This window comes from Triplophysa rosa, linkage group LG4 (genome assembly GCF_024868665.1).
Source record: "Triplophysa rosa linkage group LG4, Trosa_1v2, whole genome shotgun sequence".
NCBI lineage: Eukaryota > Metazoa > Chordata > Actinopteri > Cypriniformes > Nemacheilidae > Triplophysa > Triplophysa rosa.
The window spans coordinates 21,593,265-21,616,189 of NC_079893.1; the positions used below are offsets into that span (position 1 = coordinate 21,593,265).

Consider the following 22,925-nt stretch of genomic DNA (forward strand, 5'->3'; position numbering starts at 1 on the left):
TGTAATTACGGGTCTTGGACAGATGCATTATCCAGGCTCAAGCGTTGGAGCCACTGGATATTATTGTAGCCAGAGAGCCGGAGGGCCAGACACCTAGCATCGGAGAGAGGGGCTGACCCTGCTGGCCCTGCGATTTCGCACGCCATATTGTGCATTCAAGCGCCAGGATTTGCCAAGTTCATCAGCGCTGTTGAAGAACATAACTTTTAGTGCAGATGATGTCCGCATTCTTTATACGAGTTCCCTACAAATCTGCATTCAGTGATGTCATGCTGATATAGGACATGGGTGACAAATGCCAAGTTGTTTGTGATACAGACAACACTTTCACAAGTAAATCGGTTAATGTATCCTTTACATTGCACGTTTTTTCATGGTTGCCAACGATATCCAGTGATCTTCTGGGGTAGAACAGACAACAGAGTGTTGTAGTGAGTTGTGACACCAGTTTAACCACAGAAAATATCTATCGGTCATGATCACCACCACCTGAGGTGACAGAAGTTGTAATTCTCCGTGTAAAAATAGGACAAACAATTTTGAGCCAAGAAAGAAGTAGCCTATATAGCAGTGGTCACCAACCCTGCTCCTGGAGATCGACCGTCCTGAAGATTTCAGCTCCAACCCTAAAATATCTAATCAAGGTGTTCAGGTTTGCTTGATAATTACAGACAGGTGTGCTGAAGCAGGGTTGGAGCTGCAGTCTGCAGGACGGTCGATCTCCAGGAGCAGGGTTGGTGACCACTGCTATATAGTTTTTTACTAATTTATCATTTCATTTGGTATATAAATTAGCACGTTCTACAGTAGGCTAATGTTAATAAAATAAACTAAATATTATAGATGACAAAACAAAGATTGTAGGCTGTTTGTGAATTGAACTCAATTGCACATCATTTAAAAAATGTTAGAAATTGGGTTGAGGTATGGGAGATGCCAGAATTAGGCTATTTAAAACAAGTCGCAAATACCGCATAAATAACGTCGTGCAAAATATGTCCCCGAAATTCTATGTAGGCCTACTTATTTTTTAAGTGCTTATTTTTCTATGGCTGTAAGTCTTTTCTGTTTGATGGAGAAAAAAACAATTAAAAATGTATAAGTGAAGCTACTCTATATTTATTTAAATCCACTATAACTTCATTCAACTCAGCAGTCAGTATTGGTTGGTACATGATCATTAATGTCTTCCATCGGCTCTGCAGTCCTGGAATAACTATTTTCCTAATCCAACAAATGTCAGACACTAGCAAACGTCAAGCGTATGGCACGATGTGACAGTGGACAGCCCCCGTCAAAGAGAGGCTGTCTCGTGCATAAACAAACCATAAAACATACTCTGCGATCACGGCCTCGGTAATGTTGAAGATGATTTTCAATAACTGCTGACTTAGGCGGGGCGTTTGGAGAGTGGTGTCGCACATGAAAAGCTCACCTCGGACAGGTAAAGAATCAGATCTCAGGAGCATTTAATGCACTTGGACCGTATTGGGAGGAAGCTCGCAGCTGTGACACATCTGTGGAGAGCTGTAAAATGGTCAAGGGATTTTATAGTGTGAATGACAGAAGACTCTATCCTCGCATCACAATCTGGGACCAGGCATCATGCTTAGCTCATATCCAAACCACTGTTACTTGATCTGATCATGTGATGTGCGCTCGTAAAACGTTGATCAAAGGAGGGCAATAGAGGGCGCATTACTTTAATAACCAGATAAAAGGCTACGGTTTGATAAAATAAGTTGACGAGCTTTGTCTTTAGTTTTGCCAACAACGATATTCATTAGGCCAACGTCCAGATAAGCAGAATGTAAATATTTCACACTGATTCATAGCTTTTATAAAACGATCATAATTTTCAAGCGAGAAAACACGCTTTTTTTAAATGCAAATTGGAAGTCAGGAGTGCGTATGCAAATATATAATAATCATTTTGAATGCACCACAGATATTACTGACTTTATTAGATATTTAATATGTAAACGGAAATGCTGCAGTTACAAAAGTACATGTCATCAACAGCACATATTTCATGAGGCTAAACAGCAATAATTCCTGCATCCAAATGACCGCATAACTAAAAACATAACTTGAAGCGTAACAAGCAAAAGTAACGCATTGGAATCTTTCTATGCGCAAATTTCAAGGGCATCATCTTGAACAGTTAGGGACAGGAATTTTTTTCTCAACGATGATATATGACCAAGGAAGTCAATCAACCTAAATAGTCACGCACTCAGAAATTCTTGATTGTTTAGTAGAGAAACCTACATCGCGGTAGAGGCGGTGGTCGCTGGGGGGAGTGCAGGAAACAATTACAGAAACAGGGGCACTCCCGTCCTCAAGCGCAGGGTCTGGGTTATACCCACGTTATAGAGGAGGACACCTGGAGAGAGGACCAGCCTAAACAACCTGCCGTCATCACACAGAGCAGCTATACCTGACGTTACTGCACCGACTTCGCATCAGCTGGCCTTAATAATCTTTAACCCCTTTTTATATTCGCATGCACTACATAGGCATATACTTATAGGTGCGCTGGTAAGTTAGTGTGAGATTTGATGCAATGCAGTATGTTTTAGGCATAAAAGGCTTTACCCAGCTTTTAAATCAAATTCAGTTATTCGTAACAAATTTAGACGATAGCCAGAGAAAAGGCCCCCCAAAAAACAGACAAACTCATCATGACCTTCCAGATTCGCCCTGTCCCACAACACACCGAAAACTTTGAATGTATCGACTTCAAAGACTGCAGATGTGAGTCAATAGCCTTTTCCATGGCTCCACCATAAACGTTAATATTAAACTAAAACCAAAATTCCAATTACTCAAGGCATTTGCTATAAAAGCGGAGACCTTGGTCGGCAGTTGTGGTTCTATGTTTTGAGCATCATGAAGTTTGGCATCTGCTGGGCATTGATGTCGACGGACGAATTGCGTGAGAGAAACACTATTCAAATACCAAACACCAAAGCAGTTATGGGAAGGAACATTTATGATGATTCTTTTCTAAAATAATAATAATGAGAGCTCTCATTCTCTGTTATTCGTGATGTCTTGTAGAGGTTTAAAGTCAGCTTCCGATTTTAAGAAATATAGTAATTTCACAACTCGCTTCTACTGTGCTAAAACTTCATACTCTCATACTGTTATTTTACATTAATTCCAAATGAATATAGCCTAGGCTACATAATTGAAGTTCTTACATTTTCAGCATATATATATATATAGGCCTATTTTAACCCACGTATTATGAATTATATTTTTAAAACAGTTTTACAAGCTAAAATATATTTTCCATCGCAATAGTGTCAAAATCCCAAGGTCTTCTCATTTTCTGTCGGGTGTCAGGTAGACCAGACGCAATTTTAGGCGTCAGAGAGGCTCGCTCTGTCGGTCAGCCAGTTGTATTGATGAAATGCAGTCATAGCGAACGCAAGGACTTCATCAATCATGCCAAATTATAGCCAAAACTCTGCCATTAGACCTGAGAAACATAACGTCACCTCAGATAAACAACCGCTAAGTGACAAACCTTTGATAAATTCATGGACAAAGAGAAAATATAGAATTGCATTTTATTTATCCAGCATCACTGAATTCCGTGTCACATAAAAATGTCCTGTTATAATTTACTTGATATTTTACTAAACAGCCTCCGCTTTGTTTGTACTTGATTAAAATAACATATTTTATTTTCATAATTTAACCTAATCCATTAATTTGTTCATGACATTAGACAACGTAATTAAATGAACTAAACTCTATTATAAGAAAACAAATCTTCTGCCTTATAAGCCATCTGATATTAGTTAGACTACTTTACACACACATCTATAACTCTCGTATAAATTAATTATTTATATATAAAGACAACTAACATCGCCTTTCCGAATATTTTTCCAAACAAATTACAAACGGTCCCTTCTGAAATTTAAGTCACGCGCTGTTTACGGTCACGTTTTTCTGAGTGCGGTTTGCCTTTTGAGATAATAAATTGTGTCATATAAAATCGATTGATTTATGTTCAAATTATTGTCCTCTCAAGAATTTAGGTAGATGGTAACATGTAAACAAATGTTTTCCTTAAATTGTAATTGGGGCATGATCTAATTTCAGTCTAAAATATTAATATAATAAACATTTTCCAGCAATGATCAACTGTTTAGATATATGTATTTCTTCTTTTTTTATTAAAAAGAATAGCCTACCCAGTAAACAAAAACACTTGGCTATGCAAATATTAATGCCAGAATAATTGAAAAAAAAGTTTTATTTATATATACTTAATACAATCTAGAAGTGCATTAATCCAGTGTTATCGTTATGAAATCTATATTAAACAAATCTTTTATGCTTTTTAAGTACAGATTTGTTCAAATAGAGTTGCATTGGCGAGATAAATATGTAATGTATGCTTAATATTGTAAAATGAAAAACAAGAATCAGGATAATATTAGTTGTAATGTTTTGTTTCAATCACAGTAAATTGAGCACTGGATAACAATAACCACTGTTATATAGGCTAACTTTTGTTAGCATAGCATCACAAATAAATATCATACAGCTTGTTAAGTGCTCAGTTTGTTAATGTTATAACATGGTAAATATGCCAAAAAGTGCAAAAAGGAATTCACTCTATTGAGAAAAACACAACTCTTAGTTAAAATATTTGAAAATAAAATTTACTGTTTATAAATCTCTATACTTAAATATTTACATTGTGCAAATAAAATGTTCAACATTAAATTAAACTATTCAGAGCTTGTGAATAATTCTCCTTATTATTGTTTATATGTTAGTTTAGTATTTAATCCTCACTATTGGCACCCGATTCTGGTAAATCTGAATAAAAGGAAAAAAAACATTATCAGAGCAAACAGGTAACTAAAATTGATTTTCAGAAGATTATTTGAAAAAGAAAAAAAATCTCAAGATTTTCAGTAAAATTGACACAGTCTAATTTATAAATGTGTTTTCAAAACATGAAATGTGAGAATCTGTGTTATAGCTCTTTTAGGCTGATGATATACTAGGTGATGGCTATAAAAATACACTTGAATATTGGGAAGGTGAGTGAATGAACAAAAACAAAAAACTGTAGCAAGAGTGATCAACAGAAATATACCAAACCTACAACAGATGTTAAATAATTAAAATTCAGTGCTTGTGTTTTACTCTTCCCAAGGAAGACATATGCACAAATCCTCATAAAACTAGAAACCACCCACAGAATTAAAACAAAAAACCTTATTATAATTGTGCCATTGTAATCTGTAAATGCTTTGATATTACAGTGGCTGTAGACTTTCCTGAATAACTCTTAAGAGTGTTAAAAGATGGGTGGAAAGAAATTGTAGTGCAATGGAATAAAATAACGTTTTTTCACCATCATTAACTTCGTGACAATTAATATCCAAGCCAAGAGCAAAATGGTTTTCTGGTTATTGTGGAAACAATGAATAAAAATGATGGATAGGATGAGAGATTAGTCGGCTTGTGAACTAGAGAAGAATTTCCTTGAAATATGATGGTAAAAAGCTGACATTCATAAGAGAGGTTTCCATATCAGAATGGGGAAGAAATGGATGTCTTGTTAATATGACGCAAGCCCCGTAAATTCCACATTCAGCTGACTTCTTAGCTTGTTTTATATATCTTCAGTTAGCTACATGGTTTTGCATGGTTAAGTGTTTGTGGTAGGTTACATTTGTCACTACCACTGCTAGTATGTTAGCCTGCTAACAGCTGACGTATTTTGTTGATGCTTCACATCACTGCAGTTCCTTTGCTCAGTTCCTTTTACAATGTATTTCAGCGTGTCATATCAAGGGTTTAAAATGACCTTCACTGTTCTGACATGGTTATTGTTCCAAGCTTCATACAAAATTCTTCCTAGTGCAGTCGCTAAGGTTTTACATGGCAGCCGTGTCATGTGCCGCTGAGGCTAAGCTGCCACGTGGCCGATCAGATAGATGTTGTCATAGAGGTGGCCTACAAAGTCCTCGCTGATGTTCTGAGCTGCCCGTCGTGTGTTTCGGATAAACTCTCTTTTGGACATCTTGTTCTTTACGTGAGGGCTGGTGAGGTCGATGGAGAGAAGGATGAGGGAGTAGCACAGAACGTACACCGCATCTGCAAAACAAGAAAAGAAAGGTGTGTTCTTTATCTGGTTAGAACTTACATTGTAACTACTACAGATAAAACAGCAGAAAGTTTCACAGGCTTTCATAGCTATATCTATCAAAGAACTAACCAAAGGATAAAGGGATGCTCCACCCAAAAATAAAATTCTGTCATCATTTACTCATCCTCAAGTTGTTCCAAACCTGTATAAATTTCTTTGTTCTGATGAACACAAAAAAGATACTTGGAAAAATGTTAGCAACTGATATTTCTGGGTCATCATTGACAACCATAGAAGGAAAAAGTATTGTCTCTTTTTTTTGTTGTTGAACACAAAATCAGATATTTTGAAGAATTTAGGAAAGCAAACAGTTCTAGGGCACCTTCGACTAGCATTTTAATTTTTCCTGCTATGGTATTTAATGATGTCCCAGAAATGTCAATTGCTAACATGTTTCCAAATATCCTTCTTTGTGTGCAACAGAACAAAGAGATTTATACAGGTTTGGAACAGCTTGGGGGAGGGGGGGGGATTTTCATCTTTGGGTGGAGTATCCCTTTAATATGCCTTCTTACACCTTGATGAGAATCTGAAGAGTTGAAAAAATCAATCACATGAATAAACACTTGTGTTAGTGGGCAATAATGTGAGATTTTGGCCTGAAGAGTGAGCTTTATCAGTAATTTGCAACACTAACACTTTAAGCCAGTGGGTTTAGCTTGGCTTTAGAGGCAAATAACAGTGTTCAAGTACAAGTAGGAGGATTTCTCACATCTTTCTCCATACAAAGACAACATCATAGAGACCCACACCTATTACCAGAGGGTTGAGACCAACACATTACAGCTCTAATCCTAGTACAGTTTGTGGTTTGCTTGTACCAATCTTGGAACCAGTATTTCAGCTTCAATTTTTGCTTGTGGCAATTACATCTGACATTACATGTGAGCAGCTGTAAACTTTGAAAACTAGTCAAAACAGTCAGTGAACTAGGTGTAACAAGAACTGAGTAGATCAGATGATCCTATATAAGTGCTGATCTGGGATATTTTAGGACTGGTCTGAACTCTGTAGTTCACTCACCAGGACTTAAGCCCACATCCTGCACAAGAGTGGGGTTGCAGGCGCAGAAGCGATGAGAGAACTTGGTGATTAGGGTCTCCAGGTACTCGCCCCTCTCCTCCGGAGCATGGATGTGCCTGAAGAAGTCCCTCAGTGCATTAGGCAGGAACTGGTTGCTAAAATTATGAAGTGTGACTAGCTCATCCAGGACATCCCGCCTGCATAAACACATCAACCCAGCGTATAGACATTATTAGTTAAAGCAACACAAATATGAATGCGACAAATTTGAATGAATCACAACTAATTCACTTAATGTAGCAAAAAACTAAAGAAAAACAACGAACCGTTCATCAAGATAAACCCGCAGCATCTTCCAGTTTAGCATTCTGGTATAGAATATAAACTTGGCAATTTCTTTCGGGTGGTCCACCAGAATGCCTCTGGACATGAAGTAACTGATACCCTGAATGAAAGAGCCCACATAAAACAGGGTGTGGGGATTAGGAAAAAGAGAAGGAGGGGGCACACTTTTTGCCAGACACCACGGTTTAGTCCAGAGCAAGGATATCGCATGTCCTTTAAGTGGACAACTAAAGCTTTGCTAATCTAACCTAAGACATGGATGATGGGGAGTCAAAGACATTCAGATGCACCTTTGGACAGAAATCATGTTTTAAGTGCAAGTTGCATGAGAGAAAACCCATCAATTTCATTTTAATCTAGCGGCGTGTCATGTACCCTAATTCATTCTAGGTAAACCTGTAGAAATAATATACTGTATTTCATCTTTAGTATGAGAAGTGCCGGGTTATGTGAAAGTTTAGAGGGTAGAGCAGGTAATAGACAATAATAATAATTTATTTCCAAAGCACATTGTGAATATGATTACGCGTAATAGAGACATTAGTGTGGCAAGACAAAACAAAAGCAAGTACCTCTTGCAGGTTGGCGTTGAAGGTTAGACTTCCTTCATCTAACTCCATGTAAAGCTTTCTATAGGAAAATCCAGATGGGAGCCTTCGGTTGTATATTGAACAGTGACCCCAAGTGGACTTGCACAAGCTAGAAACAAACAAGCAACTCCGGGTGAAACATTGAAACATAAGACGCATTCCCTACTTAATGATAAATGCATAAATCTATCATAAACATAAATCTGTTTATTTTCTTTTTTATCTTTTTAATAACAATGCATAAAATGTACTTTTGTGCAGTTCAACAGCATACTTACCCCTGCCACAGGTACTCATCATTGCCCAAGTCCTGCCATACACAGGAGGCCAGGCACAGGTCGGTAGCATTCAAATAGGAGAGGATAGTGATGCTGAGTTCGGGGGGCAGCATCTCAAGATCGATAAAGCCATGTTCATCTTTGCCCTTGCGGACACGCAGCAGGTGACTGATGTCAGTGCCAGGTACCTGGCACTGGGGTGTGTGGCGCTGCTGCAGTGGATCAGCCAGTGAGGGCCCTGCCCTTCGGCTCCGTTCTCTGTCCCGCTGGAGATAGCACTGTTCACTGTACTGCTGCTGCAGCTGCTGGTTCCTCACCACCCTCCACAGACCCTGACCCATCTGCAGATCTGCAGAAATTCAGATTCGAGTCAGATTTGTTATCTTGTAAGAGTGTGGTGTGCCAGCAGTATTTTGAATTTGTGTAGTTAGTATTCTGTCTGAAGATTTGTTCTTATCAATGGATGTACTGTATGGATAAGTAAAATCTTGCTCCATCTTGGCTATAAACCAGCAACAGGAAATGACCCGCTTGGCAATAATACCTATGCTGAGTGTGACTATTAAAGCAGTCAAATATGTTACACATACGTAACTCTTCTATTCCTAAGACTAAGAGTTTAGTCTTAGGTCAGTTCCTGCCTTTGATTTCTCATCTAACAAATCCATTTGAAGCAGTAAACGCTGACGAAATCTCAGCAGTCTAAGATCTCCGCTCTACCCAGTCCTGCTTTAACTGCATAAGTCTTACCGAGAGCATTTTCTAGATTGTATAATATCCTGTATTTTATGTGTTATTAAAGGATAGTATCCCGTATAAACCCTTTATCCTTTGGTCTTCTGTTTCTATAAACTCAACCAGAGTAATCCTAAAGCTTTAGGCTCTCAGCACTTTATTTTTGAATTAGATAACTAGAACTTCTATTAAGTTATCTAAATTATTAACAAATTGCACTGAACAAAACTGTTTTAGTGCTTGTGTGCAGTAGTCGGCTGGGAAATAAAGCCCTGATGGTAGCTTTATCTCCACTGCAGTAGCACTAATCCTGTCTCAGAGATATGCATTAAGCCTTTTTATGTGGCCCTGTCTGACTCCCTCCAAGGGCCTCACTCTCTAAAACCTGTTCAATCTGGGAGCCAGGCTTGTTATTTACATCTTTATTGGACTCTTGAATGCTCTCTGGCTGCTCTCCTTGTCACCGAGTCTCTAACCTGACAGCATTTCTCATTCAAACTAGTTTTTCACGTGATAGGACCTAACTGACGTAATGCTATGGCACCTGTACTTTGGTTTTATCTAAGAGGAGCTTGGGAATTTTTAGACCTCCTTCAAACACAGAATGAGGTCAATGAACTCTTAAAAATAATTTCTTTCTGCTCTGCCTATGGGCAGATGCAGTTCATTTTTAACATGTTTTACATTTACATGTAACATGTTTTAATTTGTGTTTCAACAGGTGTATTTTATGCAAATATTCACTTTCAAAAGTGAAAGTGAACAGGTCTGGCAACCATATACAGTACATGTGTGAATCCTGACAACAACTGTTTGTTTTTATTTGACAAGATGGTAAGAACAATAAAGATATCAGCACAATATACTGTTTACAAAGCATTAAGAGTATATTTTAGGTCACCGGATTACACAAAACTACTCTAAACTTTCTGTAACCCTGACCTTATTGTTCTGTCTACTTTTTCAAATATTTGCATGTTACAATTCTGCTATAACAAAGGAAAACGTTTCCGACGACTTACATAAAATATTTATTATCAGCTATGACGTATTAGACATATAATTATAGTGTTTATCAGTTAACTCTACCAAATAATTTTATTTAATAATAAATTTTATAAGAATAAGGTACGCCATCATGTTTGGTTGAAGCACAAAGTACCGCCTCGCTCTAAAACGATTGGTTAGCTTGACGAATTAGCGCACATACTTAAACTCTGATTGGCTGCTGCCCCATATGACACATCAACCAGTTTTGTTTTTATTTTTCCAACATCGACTCTAAACGCCCCACCACTCACCTCTGTGTATATGAAATACTTCTCCCGCCGCCGCGACGAAATGACTTCCTAATCTGCCACAGTCTTGAGGATGAAATTATCTCTGCTATTTAAAAGGAGCACAGGACAACCATCTTAACAACTCCAACGCTGAAACCTGCAGCTGATCGGTGAGACAGCTCTGTGACAGTATCATTCATCAGTCCCTTCGCTCCTCCTGTCTCTCTCTCCGCCTCCTGTAACACTTTGGCCAGGCTGACGTTTCTTGTTTTTAGTGGAAGTGACGCAATGCTCTCAGAGTAAAAGAACCACGGCGAAGAATAGCTGCGCTTTCGATGAAATAGCCTTCATCATGTTTGTCAAATGAAAATTTTAGTCACAACAAAAATAATTATATATCATTGTCAGTTTATTAAACGCGGGTGATATGTTTTCCGCAAACACTATAATTGGTTAAAACTTCGTCGAAAGCGTGAATGAGCAGTAGTGAAATACTGGATTTTTCTCCTGCATAGAAACCAATCATAACAAATGCGCAACATCCAGCGCCAAAAACAAAAGCGATGCATGAATAACATTTTGTTTAGCTATAAGCATAAGAACCACTCTCAGGTAAGATATACCTTTATAGTATTGCTTCACGTTCATCAAATAAGAAACAGAACGAGGCCATGGAACGAATATAACGTTACATGCACTGACTGTAAAAAGTCAATAAACATTAATAATGATATTAATTAGTTACTTCTGATTAAATGACAGATATGGCTACGGGTGATCTTAAAGGGTGTCTAAGAAAACTAGAAGCGTGTCTCCGTTCTCTGAAGTATCCAAATGAAGTGGACTATCACAGGTAAACCATGATGAAAATCAGGTTGTGAACTTCGCAATTTGTTAACAACACTTATATATTCATACATATTGTAACTGTTTAATGTTTAGTTTACATACATATATATGATACTATAATACTGTCCCATATTCCTTATAAATGGACACACGAGAATTAAATAAGTTAACGTTACTATTTTATGAAGAGCCATCCCTTCTCCATTTGTTAGGTATTATTGCTTCTGGCTTGTGCCAGAAATCCTAGAGAGTATGTGAACTCCATTTTGATAAGACCTTTATTTGGTGATCGTTAGAATTTGGTGAGTGTTCACCATTAGATACTTTAAAATGTAGATTTTAAAAATCAAGGGCCTGCACTGTTTTCCAACCCACCACCTTACAGAGCAGACTCCATTTCTTTTTAGTGTGAGATCTTGGGTGAAGTGCTTATCCCAACCACCCCCAGGGCACTATGCTATAGAGTTTGTAAACTTAACTTTACTGTAGTAAATAAAAGTATACTACAGTTTATCATTGTGACAGTTGATTACATTTACTGTAGTTAATACTACAAATGAGTAATTATAGTATAGTATAGTATAATAATTATAGTTAGTATATTATAGTATAATCACTAAATTATTCATTATACTACAACTTATTACAGTGTACTATAATAAATATTATACTACAGTATTTATATCGTCCACCACATTTGATAATCAGAGGTGACGAAGATTATAATATGTTACATTTGTAATCTGCAACACTGCATACTATTTACAAATGGCATCAAAATGAGTAACAGAAGCTACATAGTAAGTTCAAGATATTATTTATTTATTAATTTGCAGCCAAATTCATAATATTGTTTTTATTAAATATTTGAAATAATATTTAGCCTAAGCCACTGCCAACGCAATACCGCTATGGCCCACCTGGGGTCACGGCCCACAGTTTGGGTAGCACTGTTCTAGAACTTTACATTGTTTAGATAATGTAAATAATTTCGTTAATGGTAAACATGTTACAGTTGACTCTGTTGCATAGAACTGAATAAAAAGTGATATATTTATTATTGTTTTAAAATATTCCTCGATCTAATTATCATGTTTTTATTGTGTTTAAACAATAGTATTAAAACAATTGTACCAAAAACTATTTTAAAATATGTTTTTGAAAGGTTCAGTGTAATTTATCCCAAATTTTTGATATCGGGTTCAGCCTAGAATTTTTCATGACTGTACATTGGATTTTTTCTTCACACAGCTCATTTATGTTTACTGGTAGAAATGATACCTTCAATGATATAAAGAGGTTTTACATGATAAATATTGAAAAGATTCTTTAACATATTTAATCATTATCACAGTTTAGAGTTTCCCTGTAGTTAATCATTTGGGTGATTCTCACGAAATCTTGGTTTCAAGATGTCAAACATGATTTTCTTAAAATCACTTGTATCAACAAATTCCCTTTAAATTAATTTAAAACAAGGTATGACATGTTTAAATGCATTGATCTAAAAACTTTTACTGACAGTTAACAGTTTTTTACAATTGCTATGACAATTTTTCCAATACTAGTTTTAACAATTTTCCTAAAGTCTTAACATAGTTGTCACATCACCTGGCTGTGTAGGCAATACAAAACACATTTCTTTTTGCTTTGACACAAAATGCATACATTTAACACAAATTTAAAATGCTTTAACTTCTTTAACACACAAGCTCAACCAAGACCAAAACTATGTATTTTAACTGCCAAATTTACAAATGCTTTCACACTGTTTGTCAGAACAGATAACATCACGTTCTAAGCCTAACTTAGGCTAAAGTCAATGTGAACAGCTGAACACAAATATATCACCTGTATTTTATTCCATTGCTAATGAGAAAGAGCAAATTGAAGCTATGCAAATATATAAATCAGCGGTAGTCTATATTTACACCTTGTAAAGTGAGGTACAGAACATCACCATAAGATGAACCTTTTGTGAGGGATCCCCTTCCTAAATTACATATCCATCTATCATTTTTTATGTGTAAAGAAACATTTACTGTACATTTTATTTGATAAATAGTGAATGTTATATCACAGTCTAAAGACAACATATGGTTTCCAAACTTACAGATGTTGTTGGAGGTATATATAACCCTGAAGAGTCATTTCAACATGTATTTGTACTGTAATAGCTTTCACGAGTGTGGAAAAAAGGAAATATTTACTAGAAATATACAAATATAAACAATTCTGAAAATCTTGTAGAAAAAAAGCAGATAAACACTTAACCTTATGGAGGCCCCTGGGGGTCCCCGGACCCCAGTTTGAAAACCCCTGTCATAAACCACAGGCTATCAGAGAGGCTAAAACAAGCGAAGCCATGATGCCTAAGCCAGTTTTGATTAATCATACATAAGAAGACATTATTTAATAGAATATTATAACTACCTGTATCTGTAATGAGAAGGGAAAAAGTCAAGAGAATATTACGTTTTTAACTAAAAATATTTTATGTTAACTTGCCTGTACCATTTAAAAGGTACTAGTAGATGTGTTTCTTTACATAAAATCAAACTTAATGTAAATATATTTGTGTGTGTTTAAACAGTCTTTTAAAAATGTTACGAAGGATGAGAATATCAGTTCTGAACACTTCTTTCTTCCACTATTTCTTCATTTTTATTATACATGAACATTCTGTCAATGATTTTTTTTGTAATTTGAGAATGTCTAGAAGAACATCCAATTGTTTTTTTCAGAATATTTTAATTTTACTCTAAATTAAATTAAATATTTTTAAATTATAACATATAATGCACGCAGACAAATCAGGACGTGTTACGTTTATGAGAATTTCAGCAGAAAAAGCAATAAATACATAAATAATTATGTAACTATGTAAAAATTATGTTTTGTCCAAGGTAGAGAACACAATTATCTTTATTATGTTCATTTTTTGTGTTACCGAATTGTATGTTTTATAATTCAAATCTTTACTGCCATGATGTTTGAGTGGTTTCGTGAGAATCACCCATTTAATTCCTTGAAACCCATTTGAAAAATAAAAATAAAAAAAACTTAATTTTTATGTCTTGAAATAGCTTGAATGTAAATCTACACCCTTGCTTAATTTACTATGGCTGATGGATATGCAAATGAATCCTGGTTTTCAGTGAGTCACAACAGCTTGGACTGCCTGCTCCATGTGGTCAACAGCGTAATGTTACAACTTGCATGTGAAGTAGACAACAGGGGACATTTTTAGGACTGTCTTGAGTAAATTGCAAAGATAATACTCAGCAAGGGTGTTGACTGATGAATTTTGCACATTATTTGCATATTAAAACACCACATAGACATTAAACAACATAAAAACAGATTTTCACCAAGCTGGGCCTTTAAGAAAATGTATATTTTTTATAGATTTTTATCTATCAGATAATCAACATCTACACAAAAACATAAATGATGTTTGAAACCACTCAAACATCATGGCAGAAGACAGTGTTATTGGCATAACATCTATACTGTAAAAGTAGTTCATTCCCATCACTCATTCATTTTTTTAGTTCTTCCTCGGACTCAGCCCAAACTTTCTGAATTCATAGCTCTTCTGAATAAATTTTCACATGCATGCAGTCAGCACAGAGGATATATGCTGTAATTCATGTATGGATGTAATTCATTAGAAGCCACCCCCGACCCCCCCCCCCTCCTATGGCTGAGGGTTCAAAAATGTTAACTCATATAAACATTCACAAAGCAGCTCTTCCAGTGTTTCATGTCCCATATTTTGTTTTGAAGTTTGAGAATTAAAGAGTTGTCCCTCCAGTACGGAGCCATTTTGTAAACAGGCTTTACATAAACCAGCTCTATTTCTCCACCAGGAATCACAAGCTGCACATCAGATGCTCAGTGATGAGGTTTTGATGTGAGATGTATCAAAATACAGCATGCTCTTTGGAAAGACAGATCCATTTGGCTTGTATATGCTGGGGGTGATCCAGAAAGATGACTTAATTTGTCCCCAGCACGACACACTTATGATGGCTAGCAGACAATTTGAGACACTTTTTGTTGCTGCCATGTTCTAAATAAAACCTTTTGACTGTATTTGAAAATGATGTGACATTGGTTAAATGTGCTAAAAATCAATGGCAGTGTTTCATAGTTTAATATTGTGTTTTAATCTTTTAGATTGGCCGTGGGGGATCCGTCAGCATGTCTTCCTCTAGTAAGCTATGCCTTCACTTCCTATTCTGCCTCAGTCGCAGAGCACCTGGTCGATTATGGCGTGGAACTAACCGGAATGAATGATCTACGATTTATAGAGAATGTCTACAAGGTGAATTGCGATCTTTGTATTTTCTATGATAATGTACATTTTAAATGTAAGCATTTAGCATCTTACAGTAGTGAGGAAACAATAGAGCAATGAAGCACTTTAGGAATTTTTACTGACTTCAAAATATTCATCCACTCCAGAGTTTTTGGATTTTGGAACTCTCTTTATTAAAAAGCCTTGAAGGGCAGCCCTTTTTTAAAATTAATTTCAATATGGTTCACAGTTTTATTTCAAGTCCTAGTGGTTTTGAGGAGGTGGTTGCTTCAAATGGACAAAAGACCTAGTTGCCCTGTAGTCAACCTTTCAGTTATGAGGACGGTTATGAAAATCTGTCCACAAAAATTAAAATTTGAGGTTAAAAGCCATAGCTGAAAATACGTCATGCTGCCACTCAGTCATTTATAATATTATTTCCTCAGCCTTTAATGACATTGCTTTTGAAAAGTAATTTTACTTGTATTGAAATTTACAGCACCAGGCTTTGTGTTTATTAGCATTGTCCCTAATCTGGTAGTCTTAACTCCCACATCAGAAAAGCAGATCTCGCCAGAGCTCTGCTATTTGAAGCATCTGTAACTCCGCTCTCCAGCATAGCACTCAGCCGCTCAACTGGCAGCCCAGCGGTGAATAATTACCATTTTTGCTCACATCTCCTGCAGTGAGAGAATAGAAAAAGAGTGGCTGGCCTTCATGTTGGTCCAAATCGTCTGATCTCAGATTAACCCGAAGCCGATTCAGGATGTTTGGCCGCGGGACTGAAGCGCAGCTCTGTCTTTCTGCACTTCCTCCTGTTCATTGACCTTTCATGCTGTTCTAAAAGAGTTCTGGCCCTCGTCCCAGGATCATCTGAAGCTCACGTGACATGTTCTGGAGAGAAACTGTGGTCCCGTCGTGTAACTTAAAAGACAGCAGGGGGCCTTGGTGGCATTTGCTAAAAATTAGAGATGTTGTAACAGGAAGACAGCGTTTAGCAGTTCTATCTAATTTTTTGCCATTTGTCTTTTTTACAGCTTTTGTTTGTACACTACTGTGTACTATATATACATTATTAACTATGAAGAAATTAGGAAAATGATGAAAAAGCAGCCAGTAGGAGCCCAGAATAGATAGGAACTCCTTCAATACTGTGTAAATAGCACCTCAGTGTGAGACCTTAAATGGACAGTTCACCCAAAAATGAAAATTCTATCATCATTTACTCACCCTCTCGTCGTTTCAAACCTGTATGACTTTGTTTCTTCTGCAGAACACAAAATAAGATATTTTGAAGAATGTTGTTAACTGAACAACGGCGGTAGCCATTGACTTGCATTGGTTTTGTGTCTGTACAATAGATGTGAATGAGTACCGCCATTGTTCAGTTACCGAAATTCTTCAAAATAAATTCTTATCTTCTGCACAAGAAAGAAAGTCTTACAGGTTTGAAATTGGGGTTGACTGAGTAAATGCTGACAGAATTTTCATTTTTAGGTGAACTATCATATTAAAGGAGCAATGTGGGATTTTTAGGAGGATCTATTGACAGAAATGTAATTTAATATATAAAACTATTTCTTCAGAGGTGTATAAAGACCTTCCGTAATGAACCGTTATGTTTGTATTACCTTGTTGTCCCTGACTTTACCATTGAGGAAAAAAATGTCTACTAACTTACTCCCTAACTGCTATCTTGCTGTCAGATCAAACGCCTTTAACAGCGTTGCTATTTACTGTTAGCTAGCTCTGCCCTCAAACGGGCTATGCAATGCAAGCATGAAATGCTTAGCTTTATCATAGCTTATGGTGGATTCACATGGTACGCAGCAGTCACGTTTGTCCAGTTCATTTTCAGTGGGAAACATGCGGGAAGCGGCAAAACGTGGGCCGCTTTGTTGGTGGAGCGGAGGTGGTGCGCAAACTGTGCATCCAAAATCCCGCAACTTGCACGGGCACTGCTCTTTGCGGCATGCGCAGATGAAGATACAAATATTTTATCGTTTTGTGAAGGGCAGCTGCAGCCACATCGGCTTTAAGGCGGCTGCCATGCGGCAATTCCACCGTTTGTGTGAATCCAGCATTAGACCATGCAAATAATAATGCAAATGAATAAAATATGCTAAGACAACACGAGTATATACAAGCAGCATACTGGTTCCAGATAAACTATGACGTTCAAAACTGCTACGTTACACAGCTAGTATTACAACAACAACAAATATCTTGGTTCTAACAAACAGAAAAAACAGTGTTACTCACATACTGATCCGAATCAAGCAACCTCCTGGGGGGGGATTTTTTAGACCGTTCTCTCCAACGTCTCTCTGCTGGAAAGTATCTCCATAGATATCTATGAGTATCTCCGCTAAAAGCCTTAGTACCGTGGGTTAGGGCTGCAGCTATCGATTATTTTAGTAATCGAGTATTCTACTGATTTTTCCATCGATTAATCGGGTATTCGGATAATAAGTACGTTTTCTTTATTAAAGAGCAATACTAAATATACAAGAGAAAATAAGACAGGTCTCTTAAAATGAACAACTCATTTGTTTCCTTTTTAGAAAAATTAACATATTTATTGCTGAAATTGCATACATTAATATCTGTGAAAACTAAACCCATTTAGTACATTCCATTGCCATATTACATTCAAAATGCAATATAGGCCTAATACAAGTGTATAAATATGAAACATTAATAAAAATAGAAAGAATAATTTCAAAGGTAAACAACTAACTTCAGCTTATGCATGATGCATTTAGTTTATCTAAATTAGTTTTAGTTTCTTTTTTTAATATTAAATAGTAATATATTTGTCCACATAAAAATACCGAGTTACCCGGACTTTTATTTTGGCAGGTCGTCGGAAGACGCTTATTTTTTAGTGCGTTAGCTTCACTCAGTAAAATGTTCTGAAATAAACTCTCAGAGCAACTCTGCAGATGAAGTTCATGTGTTCATGTCCTCATAAAGCGCAGACGCAGACAAATTCATGAGCATCACGTGTGTAGCACGTTAAACTGTGCAGTTCGTTCACTCAGACACGCAGAACAGCCAGATGATGTGTAAGTAACATGATTCGGCATCCACTAGTGCGCATCTAGTTTGCAGCCGGAAAACAAGTTTCACTCGCAAAATAGACTAAAACTAAGTCAAATAGCAGTTCACCATTTCAATAAGCTATCAGTTATTTATCAGCATGAGAAATACGTGTGAACAGACTCAAATGCGTGTATCTCACGGTGAATGCGGGAGACTTGAGAGCCCTGTAACATGAATAGAGTTTAGCGGGCTGTGCGTCAGTAATAACGGTCCGTGGGGAAACGCAGCGCTCCGTGTGTACTGTAGTTAAATGGATTAAACGAGGCTTCGAGGCAACAAAAATCGCCTCGATTATTTTTTGTATTCGAATAACTCGAGTTACTCGAGGAATCGTTTCAGCCCTACCGTGGGTCCTAACACGTCTCTGCTGGAAAGTATTTATAATATTTACGGAGATCCTGACTTTTATCCTTCTTTTTATACTTAAAATCCACAGACCCTTTATTTTATGTAATACATAAGACATCGCTCTTTCTACAGTCTTTCTAATGCCCGCAAAATCTCTTCCCTGCGTCAACATGAGAAGACATGCTGTCTCAGCCGACGACATCTTTTTGTACTGTGGTGGTCACCTTCATGTTTCATAAGGGAGGGGTGAGCAGAGGACTGAGAGATCGGTTGCAATTCTCAAACTCACCGCTAGTGGCCACTATAAATCCCACTGTAGACCTTTAAGAAGCTGTCTTGTGAAAAAACAAGGGAACATTTTTAAATTCAAGGCAAACACTGACTGCTTTTCTGTAGTTTTATTTGATTTGCATTTTCTTGTAGGTTTTGCGAGATGTTTTCAGCTATAAACCGCTCCTGAACAAGCAACAGTTCCTTCAGTCTGGCTTTGCTGAGAGGAAAGTCTCCATTCTCTGCGATGTCATTGCCCTTGTGATCAACAAACACAAAGAACTCACTAAAGAAAGCAGGGTACTGTATCTCAAAGTTGTTTTTGCTTGTTCGTTTATTAGTTAATTTGCAGACACAACATGTATTTAGTATCTCTTGCAGCTTGTCAATAAACCAAAGAGAAGGTCTCAGTTGAAGAGCTGCGTTAAAAATGATAATAACCCTTCTGTCGAGATTGACTCGCTGGATTTAACAGGCCTGAAGGTAAGTGTTTAATTATCTGGAAAATAATATTTTACATTACTTTCATGCATTGGCAGCCAGTACAGTGCAATCAGACTACAGTTGAACAGTTTGCCCATTCCCTGGAACTCAAAACTTTCCTTTTTTTTTGGTGCTTTTTAGGCGCTTTTTAGGCGGGAGTATTTTATAGCTCAGTCCCAAAGATCAAATGTCCATGAAAATGTTTTTTTTTCAGAAATACACAAAATACAAAACATATTTTAAGTCTGTATTTTCAAACTGCAAATAAGTACGACTTCAGTATTCTGTTCTATTTATGACAAATCCTAAATCTTATTTTATTATTTTTACAATTGAAAATGTTACTGAAATATATTCATAGAGAGCTTCTATAGTAAATTTTTAAGCACTTTGAATTCAGCTTGTAAACCTGTCATGCTAATGCATTGCTCTACCCGTTAAAGGAATATTTAACATCATGTATTATTATTACTTCTTTCCCTCTCAGGTTCTTCAGAAACAGCCACTTGTGGAAAGGCACCTTGGCAGCAGCTCAACACCAACACGGATCATAGTCTCCTCAGATGAGCAGCCTCAACAGGAACAGGAAATAGAAAAGAGCCCAACAGACAACGAGCCTTTTCAGGATTTGCCTGAACCTACTGATTCTGATGTGAGAATATACACACACACACATTCTTCTGCAAACCTCTCTGACCTCGTTCAATGCACTCTTACACACGTTGTCTCTTCAGAAATGTGTTTTAGAAAGCATGCTGGCTGGGGTGGAGGCTAGGCTTCTGGATACTGTCAGCAGACTGGATCAGCGACTGGCCTTCATGGAACACAGGATACATGCCCTGGAGAAAAGCATGGCTGGCAAGATTGTCATCGAGAGCAACCGGTGGGAGAACTTGGAGAGTCGAGTGTTGCTGCTGGAGACCAGGCTAGCGCTGACCTCGGCACAGGTTCGAGAGTTTAACATCTGTTTTGAACTGTTTATATTGAAATGGAGGCCTAGTGTTGCATTGTCCCAAAAACACTTTGATGGTTATTCTTGCATTACGTGATGAAAACCTGTTGAGAGAACAGGGGTTTAATAGTAATCAAACACCATAATGGTTCACTTTCTACACGAGTAAGTTATTTTGTGTTTTAATGGAAAGCTGACATTGCAATTTATGAAAAGTAGTCCTTTTTCAAATAAGATGTGACATTACATCAACAGTGTACGTGGTATTTGGTGCTCACAACATTTTCTCCATTCCATAGAGTTTAACATCAGGAAATGGGGATTGTAATCTCAATATAGACAGGAGTGAAATCAAAGAGGACACAGGTACTTCTAGCTTCAAATGTTTTATCATTATTTAAAAAATAATGTATTCCTTAAATCTAATATTGATTGAATTTCTCTTTGCATCTGTCTCGATAGGATCTTCAAGCTGCTTTTCCACTACGTTCCAACCACCATCTGATGTGAGTGGTACTGGACCCACTCCAGCCAGTCCTCCTCCAACAGGTCCAGAGGTGAGCATCCATCCATCAGTCTTTAATTATTTGAAATGTGGTGGTATTTTTCATACAAATTGTTTAATAACTTTTTTTTTTTTCTCATTTTAAGAATATTAAAGAACGGCTGGAGAGAATAGTTAATATGTAAGTGTTGACATCTATTTTATTTCTTTTCTAAATAAATTGTACATTTTTTGTAATTTCAAAAATAAAAATGAGCACTTAACCGAATGTATAAAAAAATAGAAGCATGTTGCATGTCTCTATATAACAGATACAATGGACGAACATATTTTTCTTCACGTTTTAGGATGAAGGATACATCTGACCTTCTGCAAAATATAGAGCCGACAATGTGAATTGTTCACAGTCTAAACTTGTCTTTATATGCCTTCACACTGTTTCTTGTTACACTATATTATTGAGTAGTAAGTGCCTTATCCTCTAGATGTCAGTAGAACTCAACTACTCAAGTTAAATTTCAAAGTAAATTAGTCTGTGGCGCCCTCTAAGGTCTGTTCATGTATATTACAGTCTGATAAAGAATCTGAATCTGTATATCCATTTCCAACTGCTGTGAACTCACCTTAGATTAAAAAAGTGTTTAATGGCTTGGTGCTGTCTCTGTGTGTTAATATGGAATTCATGTGTTTGTTATGGTTTATAGTGTCAAATTGTTGTAAAATTCAACGAAACATAATACTCCATTTTCCCATAAACTACTTTGTCAGGCACACACTAGGTTAATACAGGGTTAAGGGTGTGTAACTTTTTCAATGTAAAAATACTTTATCTATCCTGCAAACAGATTTGTTTGACAGTGTTCAGGAAAGCTACTTAAAAAAAGTGATTTAATAGTGCCGATATTACACATCTCATCCCTAAGTGTTCAGCACAAAAAAGCGCATTGTATTGATCCAGACAGGGGAGCATTTTTGCCATATTCTAACTGACTGTTCATATTCTGTATACAAATACTTTTGACACATTATTTCTCTTGTGAAGAGCTATAGAAATGCACATTCCTAGGCTTATTTATTATCATTTTCTGAGCATGTTTGGTAGTAATCCGAGTACATTTCTAAGGTCAGTTATCCTTTTGGAGGACCGCATGGTTCTGGGCTTCATTGCACATGATCAGATTTATCAGATTGTGTAAGAGACATGAAAGATCTGTCCTATAACAACAGCTCACAACAAGACATCAAGAGTCTGACTTGTTGGTCTCACAGGACACATTTAGAGTCTCGTGTTTCCTTTCTGTACAAGGCGATGCTGAAAATGCTGTTATTCATCAGTGGATTTTTCCTATGTGGTTGACAATCACAGAGTGTTCCATTGACCTCTGTTCATATGGCTCTTTTTCAGCGACGCCCTTTAGATAGGTTGGACACAAACAGTCCAAAAAAGAAAGGTCTGATATAAAGTTTGTGTGTCAGCCTGTGAGTTTCTTTTACATGCAGACTTTGCACATTGATGTGCATCTGAGGCTCAATTAAACTATAAACACTACTGTAAGTAAACTAAAAGCAAGCAATCTTGCACTTTAATTTTATTTACATTATTTTTATGCGCTTTATGCTGTGTGGAACTGCTGTTACTACTGCTTTGCTAACAGGAAGGCCAGAGCTGTTT

At 36.8% G+C, this 22,925-nt stretch overlaps 2 protein-coding genes across 5 annotated transcripts; one reads left to right on the forward strand and one right to left on the reverse strand.

The window, feature by feature from the left end:
* Positions 1-4,289: 4,289 nt before the first annotated feature.
* fbxo8 (F-box protein 8) lies at positions 4,290-10,699 on the reverse strand. The gene is made up of 6 exons (XM_057331724.1): positions 10,460-10,699; positions 8,424-8,772; positions 8,128-8,254; positions 7,537-7,655; positions 7,211-7,407; positions 4,290-6,135 (listed from the first exon to the last, which is right to left on the reverse strand). Exons 2-6 carry the CDS (start codon positions 8,762-8,764, stop codon positions 5,948-5,950), a joined length of 972 nt encoding a protein of 323 aa, XP_057187707.1. The 5' UTR covers positions 8,765-8,772; positions 10,460-10,699; the 3' UTR covers positions 4,290-5,947.
* Positions 10,493-21,897, forward strand: cep44 (centrosomal protein 44). 4 transcript variants are annotated; one of them, XM_057331721.1, is made up of 11 exons: positions 10,493-10,608; positions 11,201-11,291; positions 15,470-15,617; positions 19,467-19,613; positions 19,695-19,796; positions 20,284-20,448; positions 20,531-20,743; positions 21,048-21,114; positions 21,211-21,305; positions 21,400-21,434; positions 21,601-21,897. In XM_057331721.1, the coding sequence occupies exons 2-11, from the start codon at positions 11,203-11,205 to the stop codon at positions 21,647-21,649; spliced, it is 1,110 nt and encodes a 369-aa protein (XP_057187704.1). In that variant the 5' UTR covers positions 10,493-10,608; positions 11,201-11,202; the 3' UTR covers positions 21,650-21,897. The 4 variants fall into 4 exon arrangements, with proteins under 4 accessions (XP_057187704.1, XP_057187706.1, XP_057187703.1 ...); XM_057331720.1 differs by lacking the exon at positions 10,493-10,608 and adding an exon at positions 10,747-11,050; XM_057331723.1 differs by lacking the exon at positions 11,201-11,291.
* The last annotated feature ends 1,028 nt before the right edge of the window (positions 21,898-22,925 follow it).